The sequence below is a fragment of the Protopterus annectens genome, chromosome 2.part0 (assembly GCF_019279795.1).
Source record: "Protopterus annectens isolate FY-2018-M chromosome 2.part0, PAN1.0, whole genome shotgun sequence".
Lineage (NCBI taxonomy): Eukaryota > Metazoa > Chordata > Ceratodontiformes > Protopteridae > Protopterus > Protopterus annectens.
The window spans coordinates 1,272,884,850-1,272,907,805 of record NC_056728.1 but is presented as its reverse complement, the minus strand read 5'-3'; the positions used below and the strand labels follow the sequence as shown (position 1 = coordinate 1,272,907,805).

At 43.0% G+C, this 22,956-nt stretch overlaps 1 protein-coding gene across 3 annotated transcripts in view; it reads right to left on the bottom strand.

Moving 5' to 3' along the window:
• The window catches only part of LOC122793445 (probable E3 ubiquitin-protein ligase HERC4), a 1,684,714-nt gene that overhangs the window by 1,135,697 nt on the left and 526,061 nt on the right, over positions 1-22,956 (bottom strand). For 2 of the 3 annotated variants that reach the window (XM_044061443.1, XM_044061444.1), the window contains exon 21: positions 15,377-15,453. The exons of the other annotated variant lie outside the window; for it this stretch is intronic. In XM_044061443.1, coding sequence (XP_043917378.1) covers positions 15,377-15,453 — 77 coding nt within the window. The remainder of the gene's footprint in view (positions 1-15,376; positions 15,454-22,956) is intronic. 3 annotated transcript variants of the gene reach the window in all.

The following is a 22,956-nucleotide window of genomic DNA, read 5'->3' as shown; positions in this document are numbered from 1 at the left end:
GTAGTTTGTTTATGGCTGGGGTCCACCAGACAGGACGTCTGCCTTTGGAGGATTGGGTCTTGGTTTTATTTGGGATCACATGATCCATGCATTCCTGAAGGCGTCCATAGAATGCGTTTATAGAGGAACCTGCGGTCTGGTCTGTAGTTTCCACAAGCCCGGGGGCTTTGAAGGTTTCTACCTCAGTTTTGAGGAGTGTGAATTTGCTTTAGAGAAGTTGTTCACTGTGGTGTTCTGGGCAGGGGGTGGGGTCGGGATGTGTATATCCAGTGAGATCAGTTTATGGTCCGATCTTACCAGTGAGGGATACACTTCTGGTCTGGAGCATAGAGTCCCCATGTTGGTGATGATCAGGTCCAGTATGTTTCCCCTTCTTGTGGGAGTGGTAACAAGTAGTTCCATAGCATTTGAGCTCATATATTCTAGGAATCTTTGGCCTAGGGTGTTGGAGCTAGAGTCATGCTCCCAGTCCATGTTTGGGTAGTTGACGTCACACAATATAATGGTGTTTGGAGAGACCTTCATATTTCCACTGTTCACAGGACGGCCGAGTGCAGTTTTTGGGTGTGGGAGGGTGGTCTGTAGCAGGCTATAACCTGGAAGGCAGTCTCACCCATTGTTAGTTGCACATGGATAGTCTCTGATGCTTGGTGCTTTGACACCAACCTAGAGGTGTGGGTATCTTTGATGAATATCAATACTCCCCCTCCATTTGTGGTTCGTTCCATGTTTTGGGGCTGAAAAGCATGGTATGAGGTTAAACCTGGTAGTGTTGGTGTGCTCTCAGTAGCCCTGAACCAGGCATCTGTTACTGCACAGATATCGATGTTCTCCATGCCAAGGAGAGTTTCGGGTGCATGCATCTGGAGGTTTAGACTTCTGGCGTTGAGTAGCATTACTCTTAGTTTCTTATCCCTTGTGATACCTATGAAGGTGGGTTTGTCATTTGAGCCTTGCCTAACATAGGCACTATGGGGGTAGCAAGAGCCTTTGCCAATATCTGAAAGCCCAGGGGTGACAGGTGCAGGCCGTCCCTAGTGAAGCAGGTAGTTCAACAGAAGATGAATATGTGAAGGTGTAGTGCCTGTGATTAGTTAGCAGTAGCATATATGACTGCTCACGAGGACACATGCCAGGTAAGTCATATGCACTGTGTCATATGCAATGTACATGTGAACAGGACAAACAGTGACATCCTGTCAAGTGAGACATGGACATACATATAGTAAGCTATGCAGATGGCACTAGGAGTCCACAGAAGCTCTATAACTATGCATTGCAGGTGTGATCAGTATTCCAGGGTAATTGCAAGCAAACATGCATGCAAACAAAGCTACAGTAAACAGGGCTGCATGTAGTCCATTGTACAACAAACAAGCTGTACCACTTCCAGTAGGTAACACTGCAAATACGCAGGCACTATGCACATGTACATGGAAATACACGGGTCAGATGGCTAGGGTCCAGTCTCAGCGCACACAAGTGTACAGACCATGTACTGTCAGGATGTACAATAACTGGATGGAAACCCATGTGCTCATATCTGCAGTAATACACATGTCAAATAACAGACACTGAGCCTTCACTCAGTGGTTCCATACTTAGTAGGATGTACGCTACCTGGCCTGCCACCACAGTATCCATGACATATATGGGGACTCTCCCTCCTGTGACAGTTAGTTTTGTGTGTTGGGGCTGTCTAGCATGGTATGAGATGTGAGCTTGCAGTGCTAGGGTGCTCCTGTGTGTCCTGTACCAGTCGTGTAGTACTGCACACATATCAACATCCTCAAACATCCGCAGCGCAAAGTCCAGTGTGGGCAACATGCCACTTGCAGTTTACATGTCCATCATTGCGTATTACTACATTCATTACCTTATCCCCTGTGCTACCTATGTATGTAGCCTTCTGTTGACATCATTACCACCAGTATGCCAACATGTGCAGATGATACACTATGGTACTTACCATGGGTGTAGACAACAGTACATGACAATCACACACTTACTGCATCAGGCATGCTGTGATATACCCACAATTAATTCAGCACACAGTACTGTTAACAACATGATACTATTACTACACATCTATGTGGTCACCCTGTGCATCAGCAACATGTTAACCTGTACCTGCACAGTTGTTACAGATTGCAGGAGGTGGCACAGTTTCATCATATGCACAGGGTGTGAACTTGGTATGCCTGAGTCAGCCACCGATACCACCGATTGACATGTATGTGTATGTGTGTTGGTGAGGGACAGCAGTAGAAGGTGGGGCAATGTTGATGCAGTGTGTGCATGTATGCGGTAGCCCTAGGTGTTGTCAATTTGCATGTGTGTATGGATGCACACAGTTCCACCTCATGGCTGCCATATACTGGTGTTTGTGGACAGCCACAGACTGTACCTGCCAGGTCATACAGATCAGTGTCTCTGGCCACGGACATGGTACCTGTGCCTTGCAGGGGTGCTTTGGACTGTATCCGGTACCAACCCAGACTGGGTACTGTCATCAGAAGCAGGTGTTTGTTGACTGGACACAGATCCCTGTTAGGCCTGGCCAGAGCCACGTGCACATGGTCTCCTGGGGCGGTCTGATGACAGCACAGACCCAGCATTGCTGGGGCTGCTGCTGGCACTATGGGGGTGGCCGCGGCCCTGTTGTCGTCCGTGACGACTGCCAGCTGCTGCTGTTGCTGGCATATGGCCACGTCGATGCCTCAACCACCCAACATCACCCTGGCTCATGGACATGTAGTTGTGGAACCGGTCTAATATGTCCCCACAACGTCTGTCTATTACATCAGTGAAATCACGGATGGCAGTCGCAATGTCACGCATACTGTCAGTCATGGCTGTGCGACATGCTGTCAGCTCCCTCAAACCCTGTCTGGTGTACCGTTCCATACGTGACTGTGCCTGCATGACAGCCCGAAACATAGCTGAGGTTGTAAGACCTCTGTGGGCATGTCTGACAGGGGCAGTATGCCCACGGATGCTCCCACGAGAACCCCTGGACATCTGTCTGTGTGGTACCATCTCTGGGCCATGCCCATGGCTGCTGTGTGGTGAGGCATGTGCCACAGATACCACATTACCCTGGTCAATGCCCACTGTATGCTGTCCATCACCTAGGGACATTGGTGACAAAGGGTGTATTGGCAGGATAACTGTGCGCATTGATGGGGTCGACAGCTGTGTACTGTCAATCGGCTGACCAATGGCGGACCCTGGCATACCTTCCTGTGCCATTACACAGATGTCATCATTATCAGTACCCAAGGCACCTGATTCTGGTTCCCTGCTACATGACACCAGAGCAGCACCAGAACCTGTGGGAGGGAAACAGGAAACACAGTTTACAATGTCTACACATTACCAGTGATGCACACATGCACACATGCGCACATGCACAAATGCACACATGCACAGGTGCACACATGCACACATGCACAGGTGCACACATGCACACATGGACAGGTGCACACATGCACACATGCACACATGCACAGGTGCACACATGCACAGGTGCACACTTGCACACATGCACAGGTGCACACATGCACACATGCACACAAGCACAGGTGCACATATTCACACATGCACAGGTGCACACATGCACACATGCACACAGTTTCACACAATTGGTATGCCTGAGTCAGCCACCGATACCACCGATTGACATGTATGTGTATGTGTGTTGGTGACAAATGCACACATGCACACAGTTTCACACAATTGGTATTCCTGAGTCAGCCACCGATACCACCGATTGACATGTATGTGTATGTGTGTTGGTGACAACATACAGTACTCAGTATGCGTGATATCAACACACAGACACAGACACACCTACATGCATACAAAGAGCACTACTAAGTGAGCCAAATATTACTATTACTATCATGACTATTACAAGAATTGTTAATACACACTCACCAGCATGGACAGACTGCATTGCTGTTATACCAGAGGGACCTGCAGACGTGAAGAAACTAATTTCAGTGGGCACAACTGTGTCATTGTTACTGAGTATGATACAGGTTAGTAGTACAACAGTCGCTTTTCACAGGTCAGCTGCTAATATTGAGGATATCACACTTGCACATTAAATACTATGGTGACAGCTACAAACCAAGGACACACCTCACACATGCATTAACTACCAGTGTACACAACAGTCAACTATACATATGGCATATTACCTGCACGTTCACTGTCTTGCTGCTGCGTGGCTCCAGCCTCCATCATAATGCATGTCTGCTGCTGTTGTTGTTGCTGGCGGACTGGAGCCACTACACTCATGAGTAGTCCCTCCAGTCTGGTGAGTGGGGGATGTGTAGTCACCCCACCACCTGTGGCGACCTATTGCCTGTGGATATCCGACGCACGCTGACGGACATGTCTGATTAAATCACTGCAGTGATGTCGTACCTGCTCATATGTCCTACTATGCATGCCTATGTCATTTACCCGACAGACCAGGTCTTGCCACAGTGCAGCCCTCTCCTGCTGATTCTGGCTGGTGCGGGAAAAGAGTATTGCATAATCCCGCACCAGGCTCTGGTGTATCTCCTCATCCTCAGCTGTGGAGTAAGTGGGATTCCGCAGGTGAGCCATGTACCTGAGAAAGAAAATAACCTGATATCAGCAATATATGTCAGCAGAATTTGGCACACATACTACACATGCTACTTGACTGTTATGATACAACATATCTCACATATATAGCATCTGTCTGTCTATTGGTGGATACACATGTAAATGGCCAGGTATCAGTGCTCAGCCAGCAACTGTGCAACAGTACCTGGCACACTCCATACGACATACTACCAAACCCCAGCAGTCAGAACACTGATTCAGGTCAAGAGCACCTCCTCACTCTGGGGGTTTGTATCTAGGTACTGTATGGCCTACATCATCAACTACTGTGAGCTGACCACACACTGATTGCCCTGGATATACATATCCCACCTCCACCATCAGCACAAATGACTATAGTGAATAACATTACAGATGCAAACTTTACACTTTGTAACAGTGACATGGTATCCTTTCAGCCCACTGGGCCAGTGGCAGATACAACCCACAATACTGACCCCTACACAATTGCTTTCTACAGACATCTCCGAGAATGCATGGATCATGCAATCCCATATATGAACAAGACACTCTCCACAAAGGGACAGCATCCTGTCTGGTGGACTCCAGCCATAGACAGATTGTATTACAGAAGATGGAAGCTACTGCAAGACAGAGCATAATTCCATAAAGGGAGGGCATGTCTGAGCAGCACTAGTAAGGATCTATTTTCCTTCATACAAACATCCATGGGCAACTTTGAGAGGGAAATCAAGAGGGACACTACAGATAACCAGAAGGCCTTCTTCAGTTATGTTAGCAACCTGGTCAGAATCCATCCTCTATGCCCATAGTCAGTACACAACAACAAATATTTCACTGACACCACAGATATTGACAACATTGTGGCAGACAGGTTCGGTGCAGGTGTCACCCCGCCCTCTCCCCCAAAATAAGACATAGTTATCCCAGCTGACTGTAACCTCCCTGTCATCACAGATGTCCAGGTGAGAGCCACCCTCAGGAAAGCAGAATACACAACATGAATGGGACCTGATGGTATCCCTAGTTGCATGCTACATAAACTCTGACAGGAGCTAAACACACATAAAGAAGTGCTATGTAACACTAGCCTGACTACAGGATATGTACCTGTACACTGGCGCACAGCAGCAGTGGTTCCACTCCACGAAGGAGGCACCTCAACATACCAATACAATGCAACACAATACATTACATTACAATACAATACTATACAATATGCTATTGCCCCTGGGACTACAGCAGCGTACTGTTCTGCTACCCTGACCATTGTGACACATGTGGTGTGATGGTACCTGCTGCTGTCACACAGTTACACAGGATGACTCATATGGCATATTACCTATCTGACTAACATTCAACATGGGTATGTGTGACATGTACTCATGGGGAGTCTTGCTTCTTAACACTGTGTGGTTTATTGCAGGGTATGTCTTAACTGTGGCTAGGAACTTTTACCTCCACATGTGCTCTCTATTGCAGTGGCATGGATGACACATAGCAGTCATTTAGGTTGTGGATGGTGTGAGGTGTTACTATGGTTGTTGGACATCTGTCATGGGTGTGACTTACGTATGTAAATCCGGGAGTGGTAACCTCTATGTGGGTAGTATATGTGCACTCTGTGGTGTTGTCAGTCACTGTGCATTGGTAATGTGTTTGAGTGCATTGTCACAGTGTTGTACATGTCACTGTGTCCTTCTCCATATCTGTAGCTGTCATGTGAGGTCCATACCATGGCATCCATTATGTGGTGTGGAGGGGTACACCGACCCACATGTCCATAGCTGACACACCATGTTCGCTGACACATACCATATGCAGGTATTCCAGGGATAGTGTGCCACTGTGAATATCATTGGGGCCACTATTGTACACATTTATGACCCTGTTCACCCCTGACACATGCAGTGGTGGGCAGCCAATCACATATCTGGTGGTTACTGGTGTAGGTGATTTGAAATGTGATATGGTACTCCGGTTTTGACACTGGTGTTCACTCCATGCCTTTGTCACCAGGCACCTGTTGCAATACATCTGTACACATGTGCCTCACTCAGAATTTATATACATCTCTCTCTCTCTCTCTCTCTCTATATATATATATATATATAGATAGATATATCTATATGTATATATATATATATATATATATATATATATATATATATATATATATATATATATGTCTGTATACATATACACATATATGTATTGATGTACATATATTGCTATAGATGTGGAGGGGGGGGACACGGAGGGGTGAGAGTGACAGAGGGGTGGGACAGGGTGTGTTGAAGGTCGTCATATACAGTCATACCTGTAGATAGTCAGATCAGTCTGTCTATGTATCTACATATATCTATATCTGCATGTGTGCATTACATATATATGTTTGTACATATTCTATCTATCTACATCTGTCTATGTATTCCTACATCTCTCTCTATGTATGTATACATATATGCATATCATATATATATATATATATATATATATATATATATATATATATATATATATATATATATATATACACATACATATGTTGACATACATACGTATCCATATGATAGACAGGTATATCAACATGTTTGTCTACCATACTGTATACACACACTAACATACTGCTAAACATACATAACTGTGAAACCTACTTTGTACACTGCACTGCAACCTACAATCAACCAACATTGATATGTGCACAAAGATGCTCTCACATACAAATGTATGCACAGCCTTCACTGATAGTTGCTGTATGTCCCCTGCCCTTTGCACATCTTCATATACATATGGACACAGACCAATGACACATATGGAGGGTTCACAGTATGTAGACCTTTATAGTATTACTTTACATTACCTGTGTTTGTCACAGCTGCTTGTGTTGCCGTCTGGTTCTCTGTCCTGCTGCTCCACTTCCCAGCTGTCAGCTTTCAGGTGGCTGTTGCTGAACAATTTGTTTGTGTCTACTTAATTGCAATTTTCTCTGTCTCTGTCTCTGTCTCTCTCTCTCTGTCTGTCTGTCTCTCACGTCCTTCTCAGGGTGCAATGAAAGTATTGCATGTCTGGACTGGGAGTACAGCATACTTTTGTAGGTATCTGCATATGCCCATGTGATGGCCTCTGCACCAATTGTTAGCCAGCATTTGCTAATTGCATGCAGCCAGTTGTGTACTGATTGCAGTTCTCACTGTGATTTCAGAACAGTGCTATAAAAAGGTATGTGAGATAGGTATAGCCCTTTCAGATTTTAAGGGCAGGGACCATGCTGTTATGCTGTGGACAATGTTCTGTGAGTGTAAAGGTTGGTATCTCTCTCATATTTCCAGCTGTGTTGTAGATTAACATTCCTCCATTCATTTCTCCAGTTTCCTGTACTAACTGTGTATGTACATTGACACCTACAACTACTACTACTGTTAATGTGTGTGGGAATGCTTTCCTTTCACTTTTGCTTGCACTTTGTTGCTAAGGCTTCAATATTTGCCCTTTACAGTCACTACTTGTATGCCTGCTAGGTGTCCTGATTGTAGTGTGCTGCTGTAGCTTTCCTATTTTCCATGTACATTCACACCTTGGAATGCTTGCTATATCTGCTAGGGTGTTACAACATGCAGTGTGGTCGGGCCATGGTGTGGGCCTTGACATCTATTAGGGTATTTGAGTATGCTGCTGAGCAGGCCCCAGAGACTTTCAGGTTCATCTGTTATCTGCCTCATGGAATGGTACATATCAGTGGGGTACACCCATTAAATTGTCTGGTATGCTGCAGTTGTGACTGTGGGTTAGCATGAGCATATGTATTACTACACTTTTTCTGCCATGCAAGTGGTGAATACTTTCAGGACTCCATAGTTACCATTGCATGTGTTACACCTTTCTGCCTACTGTTTGTACATTTCACATGGAGTCTGTGGGGCATCCCTGTAAATTATTCACTGTTGCTATGTCTAGGCTCTTAACTATTCAAATATGGTGGTGTCAGACCTGTCATGTGTACAGATATTTGCAGGTTGTCCACATTTCTGCCTCATATTTTGGTCAATATCTCATGCACAGCTTTTTCTGGCAAATCACTCTGGGCTCAAGTCAGAATATAGTGACAAACATTCAAGTTTCAGACTTAATACCCTTCCAAACATCCCACAAAATGCAGATCCTGTTACTCTCTGAACTGTCTGCGTTTGTTGTAACATTATTTGTAATGTGCCCCTGGTTTTGGGCCTTTGCTCCACATATTTTATTACTTGGTCCGGATGTATTCCTGTAAGAGGTTGTGGGGTATGGGCAGTGATTATCCTGCTGTGAGTATGTGTGTGGCTTGCAAGGTGCTATAGTGACATTATTACCTACTAGCTACCAACTAGCATGGCTGTTTCTGTTCACACACTACAATTATGGAAATCCACTAGTTTTGATAGTAATTCTAAATGGCATGCTTTGTGTACTACACATCTATATTCCCTTTACATTCATTCCTACTATTACATTATATATTTATTTTAGCACAATGTTCTTGTATAAGAGTCATGGCTTAGTGGTAAGTCATGCAGACTACTGTTTCCAAGGTCCTGGGTTTGGGACTGCCAGTGGGATTTTATTTTGCATCTGAACTGACTACAAGACCTGTCAATCAAAGTGACTAAGGCCCTTTTAAGCAGTTGTAACCGGGTTAGCGCTGGTTTGTACGGAGCTCACGCATGCACACTGGCATTTAGCTCTGCGCACACCCGCTTACAACCGCTTAAACGTGCTTACTCTTGCGCACACCAGCGCTATTTTCTTTGAAAGAAATGAAAATGGGGAGACAGAAAAGTGGTGAAAAAGGGGTCACGAAGAGGGTAAGACAGTAGGGAAACAAGCTTGGGTTTTGCAGGAGGGATGTAGGTAAGGCCCATAGCTGCCCATTTCTTCATCAGCAACAGCTGTGCATATGTTTGTAGTTTGGTGTGACATTTGATACCTTCCACCCCTGTGAGAGGTGTAAGGATAACAGTAATACTTGTTGTACAGCCAATTGTAATTGATAGTTTCCATGTCTGGCAGACATATGTGCGGAATGGGCAGCTATGTATGGGGCGTAATTTGTTTGTGGGTACAGAGTGCCCCTTTTTTTTTTTTTCAGGTGAGAGTGGTATGTCAGGTGAAGGTAGTCGGTACAGCTGGGGAGGTAGGTTGGATAGGTAAACAGACAAGACAAACAAGACGCATACAGAGGCGGTGTATGACACGTGTGGGGGGGGTTACACAATTGACGGGGACGGAGGTTTGGATATCCAGAGCCCATGAGCCCACAGATGGCAACAGTGGAACTGATATCCCCACCCATAGGCAGTTGCCACTGTTCCTTCACTGCCCAGGACGGGGGCTGTGCTGGGGCTGTGTAGGCCGGGCAACAGGCATGCCCATAAGTTGTGCCACCTGTGCCTCAAGCTGGCGTAGGGGCTCGAGAACAGAGTCCCGAATCTCCCTACGCACCACAGTCCGGACGCTACGGAGGGTGAGTGGTGGTTCTCCTCCGGCCACACTTGCAGAGGGGGGGCGAGCCCCATCCCCTGCAGCGCTTCCACCCGCAGGTTGCACAGGGCTACTGGAGGAGGGTCCAGACTGGGCACTAGTGCCAGGTGCACTCGCCAGCTGAGGTGGGAGAGGTGGGTCCGCTGGGACCCGCCTTCCCTGTCGTTCTATGTTTTGCATTATGTCATGACAGTTTGGGTTAGTAACATACAATACCATTCGCAATTAGTTGTAACAGCATGCATTAGTATTCCCATTAACCAAACACCCAGATATTCACACCATTGAACAGCAAGCGTAACACATGCATAATTTGAACAGCAATACACAGTCCAACAACATGCAGGGTTAATTGATGGCAACAGGCCATCAGGTCTGGATGTATGAACAGGGCAGATGCATCAATGGGCATGCAAATATATATGACCCAACAGGACAAATGTCCAGGGGTGTTAATTGTGATTGCACATACCATTTTCACGTGGAATGGAGTATATGTGGTTATAGGGTGGGGTGAAGAAAATATTATTAACACCTTCAAATACCAATACATATGCTGTACATTTCTAATAGCTACAGATATATACACACTACTGTTCTGACTACAGTTTCCTATATGATAACTACTTCACTTTGGTGATAGGACTATTCATGCTACATCAATATACATTTTATTGTTATTCATACACGTTCATATCTGGCTTTGTTCAGCAACATCATCCTGCTACATTTGCTTTATATAGCTATAGACAACTGTGGATGTTTGATATTTCAGACAATCATACTATCTGCATATTGCAGACTGAGAGCAACATATCCAGATTTTGGGATACACATTCCAGCTGCAGCAAAACTTTGGACACATTTTGCAGTTTGGTTCTACTTGTCACATTCATTTCATTCTGTACTGACTGCAGTATACTTTATACAGGGGTTATTACTACTTTATTGGTGGATTCATGACTCTTTCTCACACCCTCTCACTTGTTTTCATTTTACTATTCAGGATGGTACTTACTTCTAGGCTATGATATGCACTATGATATTATAGGTGGGGCATCTTTATTTCAGAATTTATTTCATACATTTTCACTGTTCTGTTGGGATTTCGGACTGCAACACAGTTTGTAATCAAGCAATACTTGCAAACACTTTTACACTGTTACTTGCACATTTTATTAGTTAGTGACTACACTGCATTCTTTTGCTAACTGTCATACTTTTATATTTCTTTACAGTTACTGGGTGTGGATTACTGACCTGCCTGGTGGCGCAACCGTACCAGCCTATCGCCATAGGCTCGTCAGTTCGCAGAACGGACACCTGCAGCTGTAATATAAATGGAGTAATATTAGAATACACATCTCCATAATATCAGCTAATTTAATTTCTTAAATACATAATTAAATGTAACTTACCCAGTAGTGGGGCATTGGGCATTTGCCGGGCCTCCTGTATCCATAGGTTCAATTGGTCCTGCTTGCATCTCTTCAGGTCCGCATGGTGGTGACGAACCTGCTCACTAGTCCTTGGAATTCCTGTGGCACTGGTAAGATCATGAGACAACCGGTCCCACGCCTCAGCCCTATATGCTCCCCACAGGAACTGGCCCTGCATGAGTTGGGCCTCATGATTGTGGACTAGGAGCCAGACCATGTATCTGGACTCCTCAATGCCCCACCTCTGTGCTTGAAAGCAACTACCCTCACCTACACCTGACATTCTGGCTGCAAGTCAGTTCTACAATCGTTTATGCTGTGTATTCCCGCCTATGGGGCTTATATATGCCATTTTTCCCGCACTTCTCTGTGATTGGCCATTTTGGAATTGTATCCACTTCACAAGACCTGCTTTGTCATGCTCCACTTTCTATTCATTCCTATATATGTGCTATTACTGCATTCCTGAGAACAGCTGTCGTAACTTAGTGGTTCAGTACCTTGACTATGGTGCATGGTATCCTGGGTTCGAACCTGGCCACTTTTTATATTTTCTGACTGTCTAGACAGGCTAGGGGGTGTGTCTGTGTAAAGGCAGTTTTGTTACAGCTTGCTCAACGTTGCCCATCGGTTAGCTTGTTGGCGCGGTGCGTAGCTCCGCGCAAACGGGGTGCGCTGGTTTAAGCCTCATTTGGCTATCAGCACGCATAGTCATCTCAGCTCAGCTAGGGGCACACAGTTTGAGTGTGTGAAACCACTGCTCAGCTACGGGCACTTATTTTGCACCTGTTAAACCACTGCTCACCTACAGGCAGATGCACTCACCTTGTTAAACTGTCGCTTAGCTATAGGCACATGTGGCATTTTTTTATTGTTTTGTTACCTCACATTTCTTCAAAATAAATGGACTATTTCATTACATTTTACATTAAATGTGATTTTTATATGTGTACATGTTTGTCAGGGACTTGTTTCGTGCTTATTTTGCTAAAAATAAGAGTTGGTGTTGTGGGGGCTCAAACCATGAATGCCTGCTCTTCAGCCAACATCTCTACCGTTACGCTATTGCTTCGTGGCTTACTTTGCATATTTAGTTCTTATATGCTTTCCCACTGACTGCTAACTGTAGCTGCGCTACGGGCATGCCCGCGCAAACGAGCGCACTCACGGTTAAACATCTTTACAATTTAAAAAAATATATAACATGTTCATTTATATATTTTATGTTCATAGTCTGTGGGGGCATGTGTTGTGTTGTGTTTATTCACATTTCCGTGGACTCTGTTGTGGGTGTTTACTTTGGGCACTTTTACACTTCTGGGGGCGTGTCCGCTTGCAGGGCTCGGCCTACGGACACGCCCCCTACTGTCTTACATGGACCGTGTTAGACTTAGGTGTGATTCAGCATGCTCTCATGAATATGCAAAGCATGCTGACATCACTCCGTTTAACTGCAGCCTCCGTGTAAGAGTTATAACTCTTACATGGAAGCTTCGTGAATCCTGCCCTGTGTCTTTCATATCAACCTGCACTGCAGTTGTTAAATGCATAGGTATAACCGATTCCTGTTAGGGTGTGGTATTGATTAGGTTAATGTACCTCTAATCACTTCTTTGTTGTTGTTTACCTTTCCTCAACAAACTGACAGTAAAGTTGTTACCAGAAAACCACTCAACACATTCGTACGCCATTAAAAATGGCACCTTACATATTCCCAATCCTGTCATTTATAAGTTTGTAATATAATATTAACTGACATGTCTCACCAGTAAAACAATGGTTCTGAACAGCAGATCTCAATAAATGATACTGCCCACAGTGTTTTTTTTTTAATAATATACATTTTTCCTTGTCTTACTACATTCTTTTGGTAGTTTGTACTTTTTCCAAACTGTCAACAAGTGTGGCTTAGCACAGTGAAAAATTATGGGCTAAGGCCAACTGGTTAAGGTTGGGGCTGATTTAGAAACATTTTAGGGAAATGGAGGCCAGCTGTGCCAAACTCTGTGAATCATGCTCTTGCTCAGATGTGTATCTTGTTCTACTGGCTTAAATACATTTAAATGGCTATGAGTGAGGTGTGCTGATGTGAGATAGCCTCACGAATATGCAGAACAGCTCAGCTCAATCACACTTCAGAGCACTATACAACTGGCAGAGTACCAATGTCTTTCTGCTACTATTAAAGCACCTAAAATAGTGCCGTAACTTATTCCTACTGGGAATCAGTACCAGCATGTGCAAAAAAGAGCCATACCGGGGCTGACCTAAAAAAAAAATATTTATAGACTACAAAAGTGGTTATGTTACCACATGTTAATAACTCCTATGAATCAGCTGAAAGGAGGGTAAAATTAATAATTTCTGTAATGTATGTATATCAACATATATATCCACATACTTACAAGTGTAAATATATATATATATATGTATATATATATATATATATATATATATATATATATATATATATATATATAGAGAGAGAGAGAGAGAGAGTTTAAATATAGATATAGATAAACATATACATACAGCCCCCACATACATATATATATATATATATATATATATATATATATATATATATATATATATATATATATATATACAGCTATTTATATATACATGTACATACATATATATTGAAAAACAGATGGATAGAAAGATATATTCAAGTAAATAAGTAATAACCTCCATGCCCCAAAATAAAAAGTCATCAACAACATGTGTTATAAAACTGCTGGATTGTTTTCATTCTTCTATCCACTTAAACATTGGAATGATGAAACTACACATCAGTGCTCCAGTACTGTTATTAAGCAAAACCTTTGCACTGCTAAAACATAAAAACACCTAAAAAAACATAAAAAAACATAAAAAAATAATAGGTTCATAGGTAGATACTGGGCTATCTGCCCGAAGGCATATATTAGCCCAGCCACGTTGTGCGGTATTCACCGCTGCTTTGGTTAATTCCCTAGTTCCTTGATCTAGCAGCTATTTTGGCCCCTATCTAGTAGAGCTGTTGGTATGATCTCTGGTGTGAACTTTCTGTTACCCATTCACTCGTCAAGGTTCCTCTTGAAGAGTGATAGTGAGGGGCTCTGTCTTATGTAGATTGGGACCTTGTTCCATAGCAAGGGAAGTCTTTGCGAAGGGAATCTATCCCTCCAGCATGTTCTATTCATTGTTGTGCTGAGGTTTATATCCCGCTGTCAGGTTTGTATGTTCATATCTAAAGAATGTTTGCATGCATTTATCTGACTTCATCTACTATAGTCAGCCAATTAAGAGACAGAGACTGTGAAGTAACTTATTTTTCTGAGGAATGACTGTACTTGGGGGACCCTGCACTATTTGGAATATTGTTTTCTTCTCAGAGAAAGAAGTGATGTACTACTTACAATGTGCCTGAAACCTAAAAAAAAATCAACTGTACCTGCCTTGGCAGTTGCAGTTGCTAGAGGGATGTGTAAGTGCGACACTGTTAGGTATGTGCTTTTGGCTGGCCATTCTAGTGGCCTGTTTGACTGTATACTAAACTGGGCCTTGTTCTTGGTGTGATAGGTGATGTCCACAATTCCATCAAAACAAGCAGGTTATCAAAGCACACCAGGGATATACCCTATAAACAGTTAACATAAAACTTCCTTAGGCTATCTGTGATGGGAAGGTGCTGAATGGTGATATAAAATTCAGTAAACTTATTCAGAAACAGCCTCTGAAAGTTCAATGTTTTTTTAAATCTGCATGTTTATCTTTTTGATAGAGAAGCTAAAGTCCATGGAGCATACCTGTTGTGTCTGGTCACAGGAGTTGCTTCCCCATCTGGGATAAGCTCAGCAACAGATCCATCATTTGTGCTTAGTTTCTGAAAGAGTCGAAAGTTTGGGTTAGAAACCATGGCTTAAAATAAAATTCACGACATTCAAGGCAGAATTCTGAAACAATCAGCTCAAATTCTGAAGGAAATGATTCTACTGCTTCAGATCATTTTACGTATATTTTTATTATATGCAAATAACACACAACGCAGGCCACAAATATCATGCATCGTTTTGAAAAACGAAAATGGGATCCAGATTAATCCGGATGCATTTAGTAAAGTAAAAATGCTATGACAGAAGCAATAATCATTCACTGTTCACTAGATTACTGGTTAACTATGTTAGAGAGAGGCCAACTATGTCAGAGAGAGCCAACTGGCTCACTGACAGAACCCACACTGTAAAAGTTGCAGACTCCAAATCTGACTTCAAACCAGTGACAAGTGGAGTACCACAGGGTTCAGTCCTGGGACCTCTCCTGTTTGGTATCTACTTCTCTGAAGTACAGGCTAACACAGAAGGCCTTTGGCTAACGAAGTTCGCAAATAACTGCAAACTAGGAGCCATAGTCAAGTCCCCAAATGATGTGGACATCCTACAGAAGGGCCTCACTGAGACAGATGCCTGGTGTCAGAGCCATAGCCTCAAGCTCAGTGCCAAAAAGTGCATTGTCACCCCCCTTTGCTAAAAACTCTATAACCATGAGCTACCACATAAATGATAGTCTACTTAATGCCGAATGTGTGATAAGAGACCTTGGGACCCAGGTGGACAGTCGTCTCTCCTTTGATCATCACATCGCCACAGTAGTCAGAAAATCCTTCTATGTGGCACACCTCATCACAAAAGGGTTCTCCTCCAGGAAAAAAGAGGTCATTGTTCCCCTCAACTCGGCACTCATTAGACCCATTATAGAGTACAACGCCCCTTTTGGAATGTACCTCGTAAGACATCTGCAGCAGCTGGAAAGGCCACAGAAGTACCATACAAAGAAGATTACTGGCCTCAAACAGATGCCCTACACGGACCATCTCAGAAAACTCCAGCTTTACTCTGCAGCATATCATCTACTCCAAGGAGATCTCTGCCTAACATATAAAGCTATGTTAAACCCAGAGCTGTTGGACATGCTACACCTAAAGAAATCCCAATCTCTCCGAGCTACACGCTCTAGGGACCTAAACCTTGTCAGCACAATAAACAGGACATGCTGGAGGGATAGATTCCTGTCCCAGAGACTTCCTATACTCTGGAACAAGCTACCCATCTATGCCAGGCAAAATTCCTCATTAGCACTCTTCAAGAAAAATCTTGATGAGTGAATGGGAAATAGGAAATACACCCCAGGGATCACTTCTGTGGCTCTGCTTGACAGCGGCACAGGAAATTAACTTTCTTGGGTGGTGTAAGCCAGGGAACCTTGTTGGCTAGGCTTACTTAGGCCCTTGGGCTGATAGTCTAGTACCTACCTATGAACCTATGAACCCCATAATGCTCTATTCCCTAACATACCTCAGATTTCATTTGCCACTTTCATGTACGGACATGGTTGCTTTGAGCATTGGTGACATTTTTCAGTTAAGTGAACTATTTAGTTGCTTCTCTACATTTTCTTACTTTCTACTTTACATATGTACCTATATCCTCTCTGCCTACACTGATTTAGTGTATTTCTGCTTTCTGCATACCACTGTTGGTATTTATTTCTCTCCCCTTCCCTTTCATACCATCTTTGTTAGCTTCTCCCATTTCCTTTTTATACCATCGTTGGTAGCTTTTCGAAAACAAAAATAAATCTTTTTCTATCTTTCTTTATTCTTTTAGAGATATTTATGGTGAAAAATGGCAGAAAAGCTTTCAGGCTTCAAAAATGTAAGCAATGTGGGCATAAACTTCCCTTGTCTGATTCGCATGATTTGTATATTTATTGTTTAGGCCCTGATCATTTTAAAACTGACTGTGACATCTGTAAATTATTTAACCCTCAAGTGATTACAGATTGCAAGAACAAGTTGATTCTGAAAGATATAATCCTTACAACCTTTTGGGAGTCACTATCTGGGGCTCAATCTCCTAAACAGAACAAGAAAGAGCACAGGAAAAGGCCATTGGATCAGTCTGAATCTTCTACTCCATCCTTGGATCCGACAATGGAGCCAGCTCGAAAACTGTCTAAAAAGTCTGATCCAAAGTCTAAATCTTTGGATCAAGTAGGTGTCAGTGCTGGATGTAGGATTTGTTTCCTCTGATCCAATAACTTTGGATTCGGGGCACTTACCCTGAACAAGATATGCATCATCCTTGGATCCTCTATTTTCAAGAGTGCCATCCCCATTCTAGAAAGAGACGCCAATGGTCCAGGTCCCTGTCAATAGCCTCATCCTGTCATTCTTCCAGGAGACTGACAGAAGCCAATGTAGATAGGATGATGAGAAAGCTCCTCACAGCAAAGATTCAGATGGGAGTTCTCCGGGCTACTACCCCTTCGGGTCAGGAGGCCTTCCCGAGTACTGCACCATCTATCTTGTCTCTTTCTCCAGTCCAACTCATGGTTTTGGAGCCCTTGGATCTGAGTCTTCCAGGACCATCTGTGTCAGATCCAAAGATTATGGTATCTTCAGCTCCGATACATTCTTTGAGTGCACTGGGTCCAAGCATGTTGGAGCCAAATGACTCTCGGACCTGAAGAGCCATTGTCAGGTCTGAGGTGTCAGAGTCAACTATGAAATTGTTGGAGCCAGTTCTGCCCCTCACAGCCTCAGCACTGGACAGCTTGGCTCCAACTTTTGCCTCAAGTGGACTGCCTTCTGGTCAGTGGGTGTCAGTCGTCTGGAAGTATGTATTCTCAGCTCCATCGGCCTCCTTCTCCCAGGAGTGCTCTGCCTTTGAGGTAGTACAGAGAGTGTTTTCTGCTTCTGGAGGATGGACAGTTCCAGTCCCCTTGGATCTCCCTTCTGCAGCCCATACATCTCTATGCCTTGAGCCTCTTCATTCTACTTCACAGGGACAGCTGGCCTAAAGTTACCAGGCTACCCAGCAGGGTATTCTTATTTCTTCCGATAATTCTCAGAAACATCCCATCAAAGAAGTCACTAGGAAGAGGAAGTGCAAGAATAGGTACTTAGACTCTCCTTAAGAGTTGGGGACTGAAGATATCAATTTTGATGAGGGAAAAGTGTCCCTAAGATCACCACCTGATGATGTCTTCTTTGTAGAGATTCTAGAGATCCTCAAACAAAGGGGTGGTTGGTCTACCGATAACCCTTCCCAAGAGGAATTAGTATTTCTGGAAGCCTTTGGGTCTGAGCCATCTAGGGTTGCTAATCATCTGGAATTCTTCGAAAATGTCCGGAATAGTTTGCCCTTTCTGGACAGAGTATTGTCCTGAAAAAATAAAAACAATTATCTACACAGTGTTTTTCAACCGCCAATCAGAAGACTGGGTTCGGTCTCTGTGATCAAAACTCACTGTTAAAATGCCCTCAGAATTATGTCAGTATCAGTTGAGGGACTGATTTGAATAACAGGAAATAAGCCATGGGGCAGCAACTACTTCCGCCCATGCTATGCAATATATGATGCATGTTACACACTAACAGCGGACAGTCTTATTTCTATGTTAGCTGGTTTCCACTTTAGTTTTTATTAGCTTTTTCCTTTACGGGTATGGTGTGCAGCTGTACCATGAACATTTGTGCTGGGGTTCTAAAACCCTTTCTTCTTTTGTTGCCAGTTATCACCCAATCATTGAAGCCATAAGTGTTGGTACTGTTATCGCATTGGTCTCAGCTCTTACAATTTTTCTTTCGCACTGCAACTTCTACTTTTTAGATTGTTGCAGTACAGAAGGAGCTCTCAATACCACAGGTAGAGAAAATAAACTACAGTTTGGATAACATACATTATTCATATGTAGGACTGTATCCTTTAGCAGGTGTATAACTGCATGGCAACAATTCTTGGTAAACGGGAAATCTGTATGGTGAATTTTTTGTTTGCTGGCCTTTTTTTGTCATTTTAAGGATTTTTCTGCTTTTAGTTTGTGCTGCGAAAAGTAATAGTTGCCAGTTACAGTAGCTGATGGCAGTAAGACTGTTTTTTTCTTAGTATAGCTAATTTCAGCAGTGCAGGAAGGCTTATTAGTTTGCACTAAAATAGGTAGCATACACTGATATTATGGAAGCAGCTGCAATCCGCAGTCCGCATTGATTTTCCAAGGCAGACTGCCAGTTGCAGGACTAAGCCTTGTCCATGTTGTGGGAGTTTTCCATCAAGTGCAGAGTTTATGGCAATAGGAAACATTCTATGTGTTGGTTTAGGTTCAAAGCTGCCTCAGAAATACTACAGCAGAACTACAGATCAAAGATGTGCGAGTAGTCTGGTTACACTAACATCTTGCATAGCTTGTGCATCACAATTGACTATAAAAAGAACACTTGAAGGCTGTAATAAGCACTACTTGACATTCTTTTCTATATATACTGTTTGAAATTCTGTACTTTGCTACAGTTATGACCCATTTTACAGTGCCATTTTGTGCCTCTATTTTATCTCCAGTTTCATTCTTTTATGCTGATTGCAGTGCTTTAACTAGGGTATTACAATAATCTCCATCCCTAGGAACTTGTAACACTGCTCAGGTCACTAGATGTGAACTGCCTGAAAATGTTAATGCAGTGATAGTTTGTGGACTTATGCAGAAAATAGAATGCAGTCTCAGCAGAGACATCTAAATGTAAGTGCACTATTTATTGTGGCAAATCCGTGAGAACAGAATTCGCTAAATAATGACAGATATTTGAGTTTCAGCTAGGAATCTCACAGGATGATTAAATATGTTCTTTTATAATTATAAAATGTCATTATGATGAATTAATATGTTTTAGTTGTATTTACCACAGGTATAAGTGAAAACATTTAAGAATGATTGTGTGACAGACCTTTTCACTGGTTACTAAAGTGGAACATGAACATTTTAGACATGAACTGTGGTTTGTTTCTTTTAGATAAGCTTAGAGTTATGGCTCATGTTTAAGACAGCAGATGGTGAGGCTTTCTGGTGGCATGCACTGTTTCAATTTTCCTCTCAGTGTTTCCACATTTTATGTCAACCACAGTTGCAGACTTTGTGTTCTGTGAAAAACACAGTTTATAAAATCTTACTTTTTAGTTTTAACTGCATTGTTTCGGCAGATGTTTGCCTTTTACTCCGATTTGGTTGAAATAATTTTAGGAATACATTTTAGTCATCATACTAGTGCCAAGAGAAAATCTTTTTTTGTTTTAGAGTATAGCTGGTGGGTAGTTTTGTGGCTATTTGAGAAAATGAGTTCAAACCTTATATTTGGCAAAATACTCTACAATACAGTAGCATAGATATTGCAAAAAATTATTTTATCATAATAATCTCTTGATCGTCTCTGTTCAATCTAAACATTATTATGTTTCAATTTTGCAACTTGGGTAGCAAAATTATAAGCATTTTGCTTTCACATACATGTCCATAATTTTTTACATGAAAAGTTGGCAACCCTAGCCCCATCGACCTCTTGGGTAACTCCACTCACCAATGAACTCATTGACTTGATCTCTAAGCAGGTGTGGAAGGAACTTGATGCTGTTGAGCTGATCCCAAGAGACCAGACAGAATATTGGCACCACTGAAAGGAAAAGAGTTTTGGAGCAAGAGAGTACCAGTATATGCTATGGTCATGGTGGCAGCAACAAAGAAAAAACTTGTGGAACAGAGTTCATCCATCCAGTGCCCTAACTGACAGTCTAGGGCAATGGACAGATTTGGGATGTATTGTGCATGTATTGCACTCAGGTCGCTGAACTATCTGGCACATTTCATCAGATGGCAGAGGGACTTCATTAAGGAACTCTCCAAATCCCTCTCTGGAACCAGTACTTCTGAGGCAAAGAGGTCTGTTGCCTCACAGCTGGCAACCCTACAATCAATCATGAATTCATCCATGAGGCTCATTTCACATGCAGCTGAAGGTACCTCAAGGGGGGTGGGTTCAGGCATTTCCATTAGGAGGCATGCCTGGATGCACTTGTGTGATTTCTTGGAGACCTTCAAGTCCTCATTCGTCAATACAACTTTGGTGGCAGTTCATTGTTTGGCCTTAAGGTGAAGGACACACTCACCAGGTGTGAGTACGATGGAAAGGCTCTCTCTGCAGATGGTATACATATTTTAATTCCTCAAAGAACCTTTTCTAGGAATCATTGTGGTGGTTGAAAGACATGGTTCAGAAGGTCCCAGGGTCCTTTCCAAGATCCATATGGAGGTAGTTCCCCCAGGGGCAGAGGGGGGAACTCAAATGGAAGATTCCACCCACTCATGCAGAGGAGGCCCACAGAACCAAGGGGTCCAGAGATTCTTTTTCTGATAGACCAGATCTGCGCTCATTAAAGGAGGCTCATTTGCCTACCTTTGGAGGCAGTTGAGGGTCATCTATCCTTGCACCAGACAGACTAGCTAAACATTACAAAATATATGTGGGTGCAGGAGATTATTTACAGAGGTTATATAATTCCCCTTTTCCCTACTTTCTCCTTTAAAAGTAAACAAAAGTCCAGATGTTCCACCCCATCAGAGGAAAGCGCAGCTCTACAAATAAAAAAGCTGCTAAAAAAAATACAAAGTCATCCCAAGAGGTCCTTCAGACCAGATAGAATCTAGAACTTACTCAAGATTCTTTTTAGTGCCAAAGAAAACAGGGGACTGGAGACCAATTTTGGATCTCAGCAAACTGAACAAATTGGTTAGTTATACAAAGTTCTGTGTGGTCACAATTCAGTCCATTTTGACTTTCCTGAATAAGGACGACTAGATGTGCTCAGCAGATCTTCAGGATGCATACTATCACATAAAAATGAACAGACAATCCAGAAGATACCTACGCTTCTGGCTGGGAGCCAGTTATTAACAGTTCAGAGACCTTTGGACTCAACACAGCCCCCCAGGATGTTCACTAAATGCATGGCTGTAGTAGCAGCTCACTTGAGACTGCAGGGATTCTGGGTGTTTCCTTATATAGACGACTGGCTCATAACCACTATGACCAGATATCTTCTGATAAAAGCTCAACACTATGTACTCCAAATTTACTCTCATCAAGGGATTACCATCAATCACAACAAAATCTCAGCTAGGACAAACTGAGACACTAGAGTTGATAGGGTCTTTGTTCATTTCAGTATCAGTAAAAGCCTCCCTTCCTTTACCAAGGGTTCAAGCTATCCGATTTCAAGTCAAAAGGATAATTCATAATTCTTCTCTGTCAGCTCATTTGATTCTACAAGCCTTGGGATCACTGTCAGCTGTAACAGTTCTGGTATCATTAGCAAAATATCATATGAGAATTCTTCAATGAGACCTAGCAATTCAGTGGTCTACTCTACACCAGCCAATGTCCACCCAGATCATAATATCTCAGGCATGCAAAAAATACCCTTTGTGGTGGATCCATTCAGATTAGATATTACAAGGTCATTCCTTTATTCATCCCCACCCCAAAGCCATAGTGACCACGGAT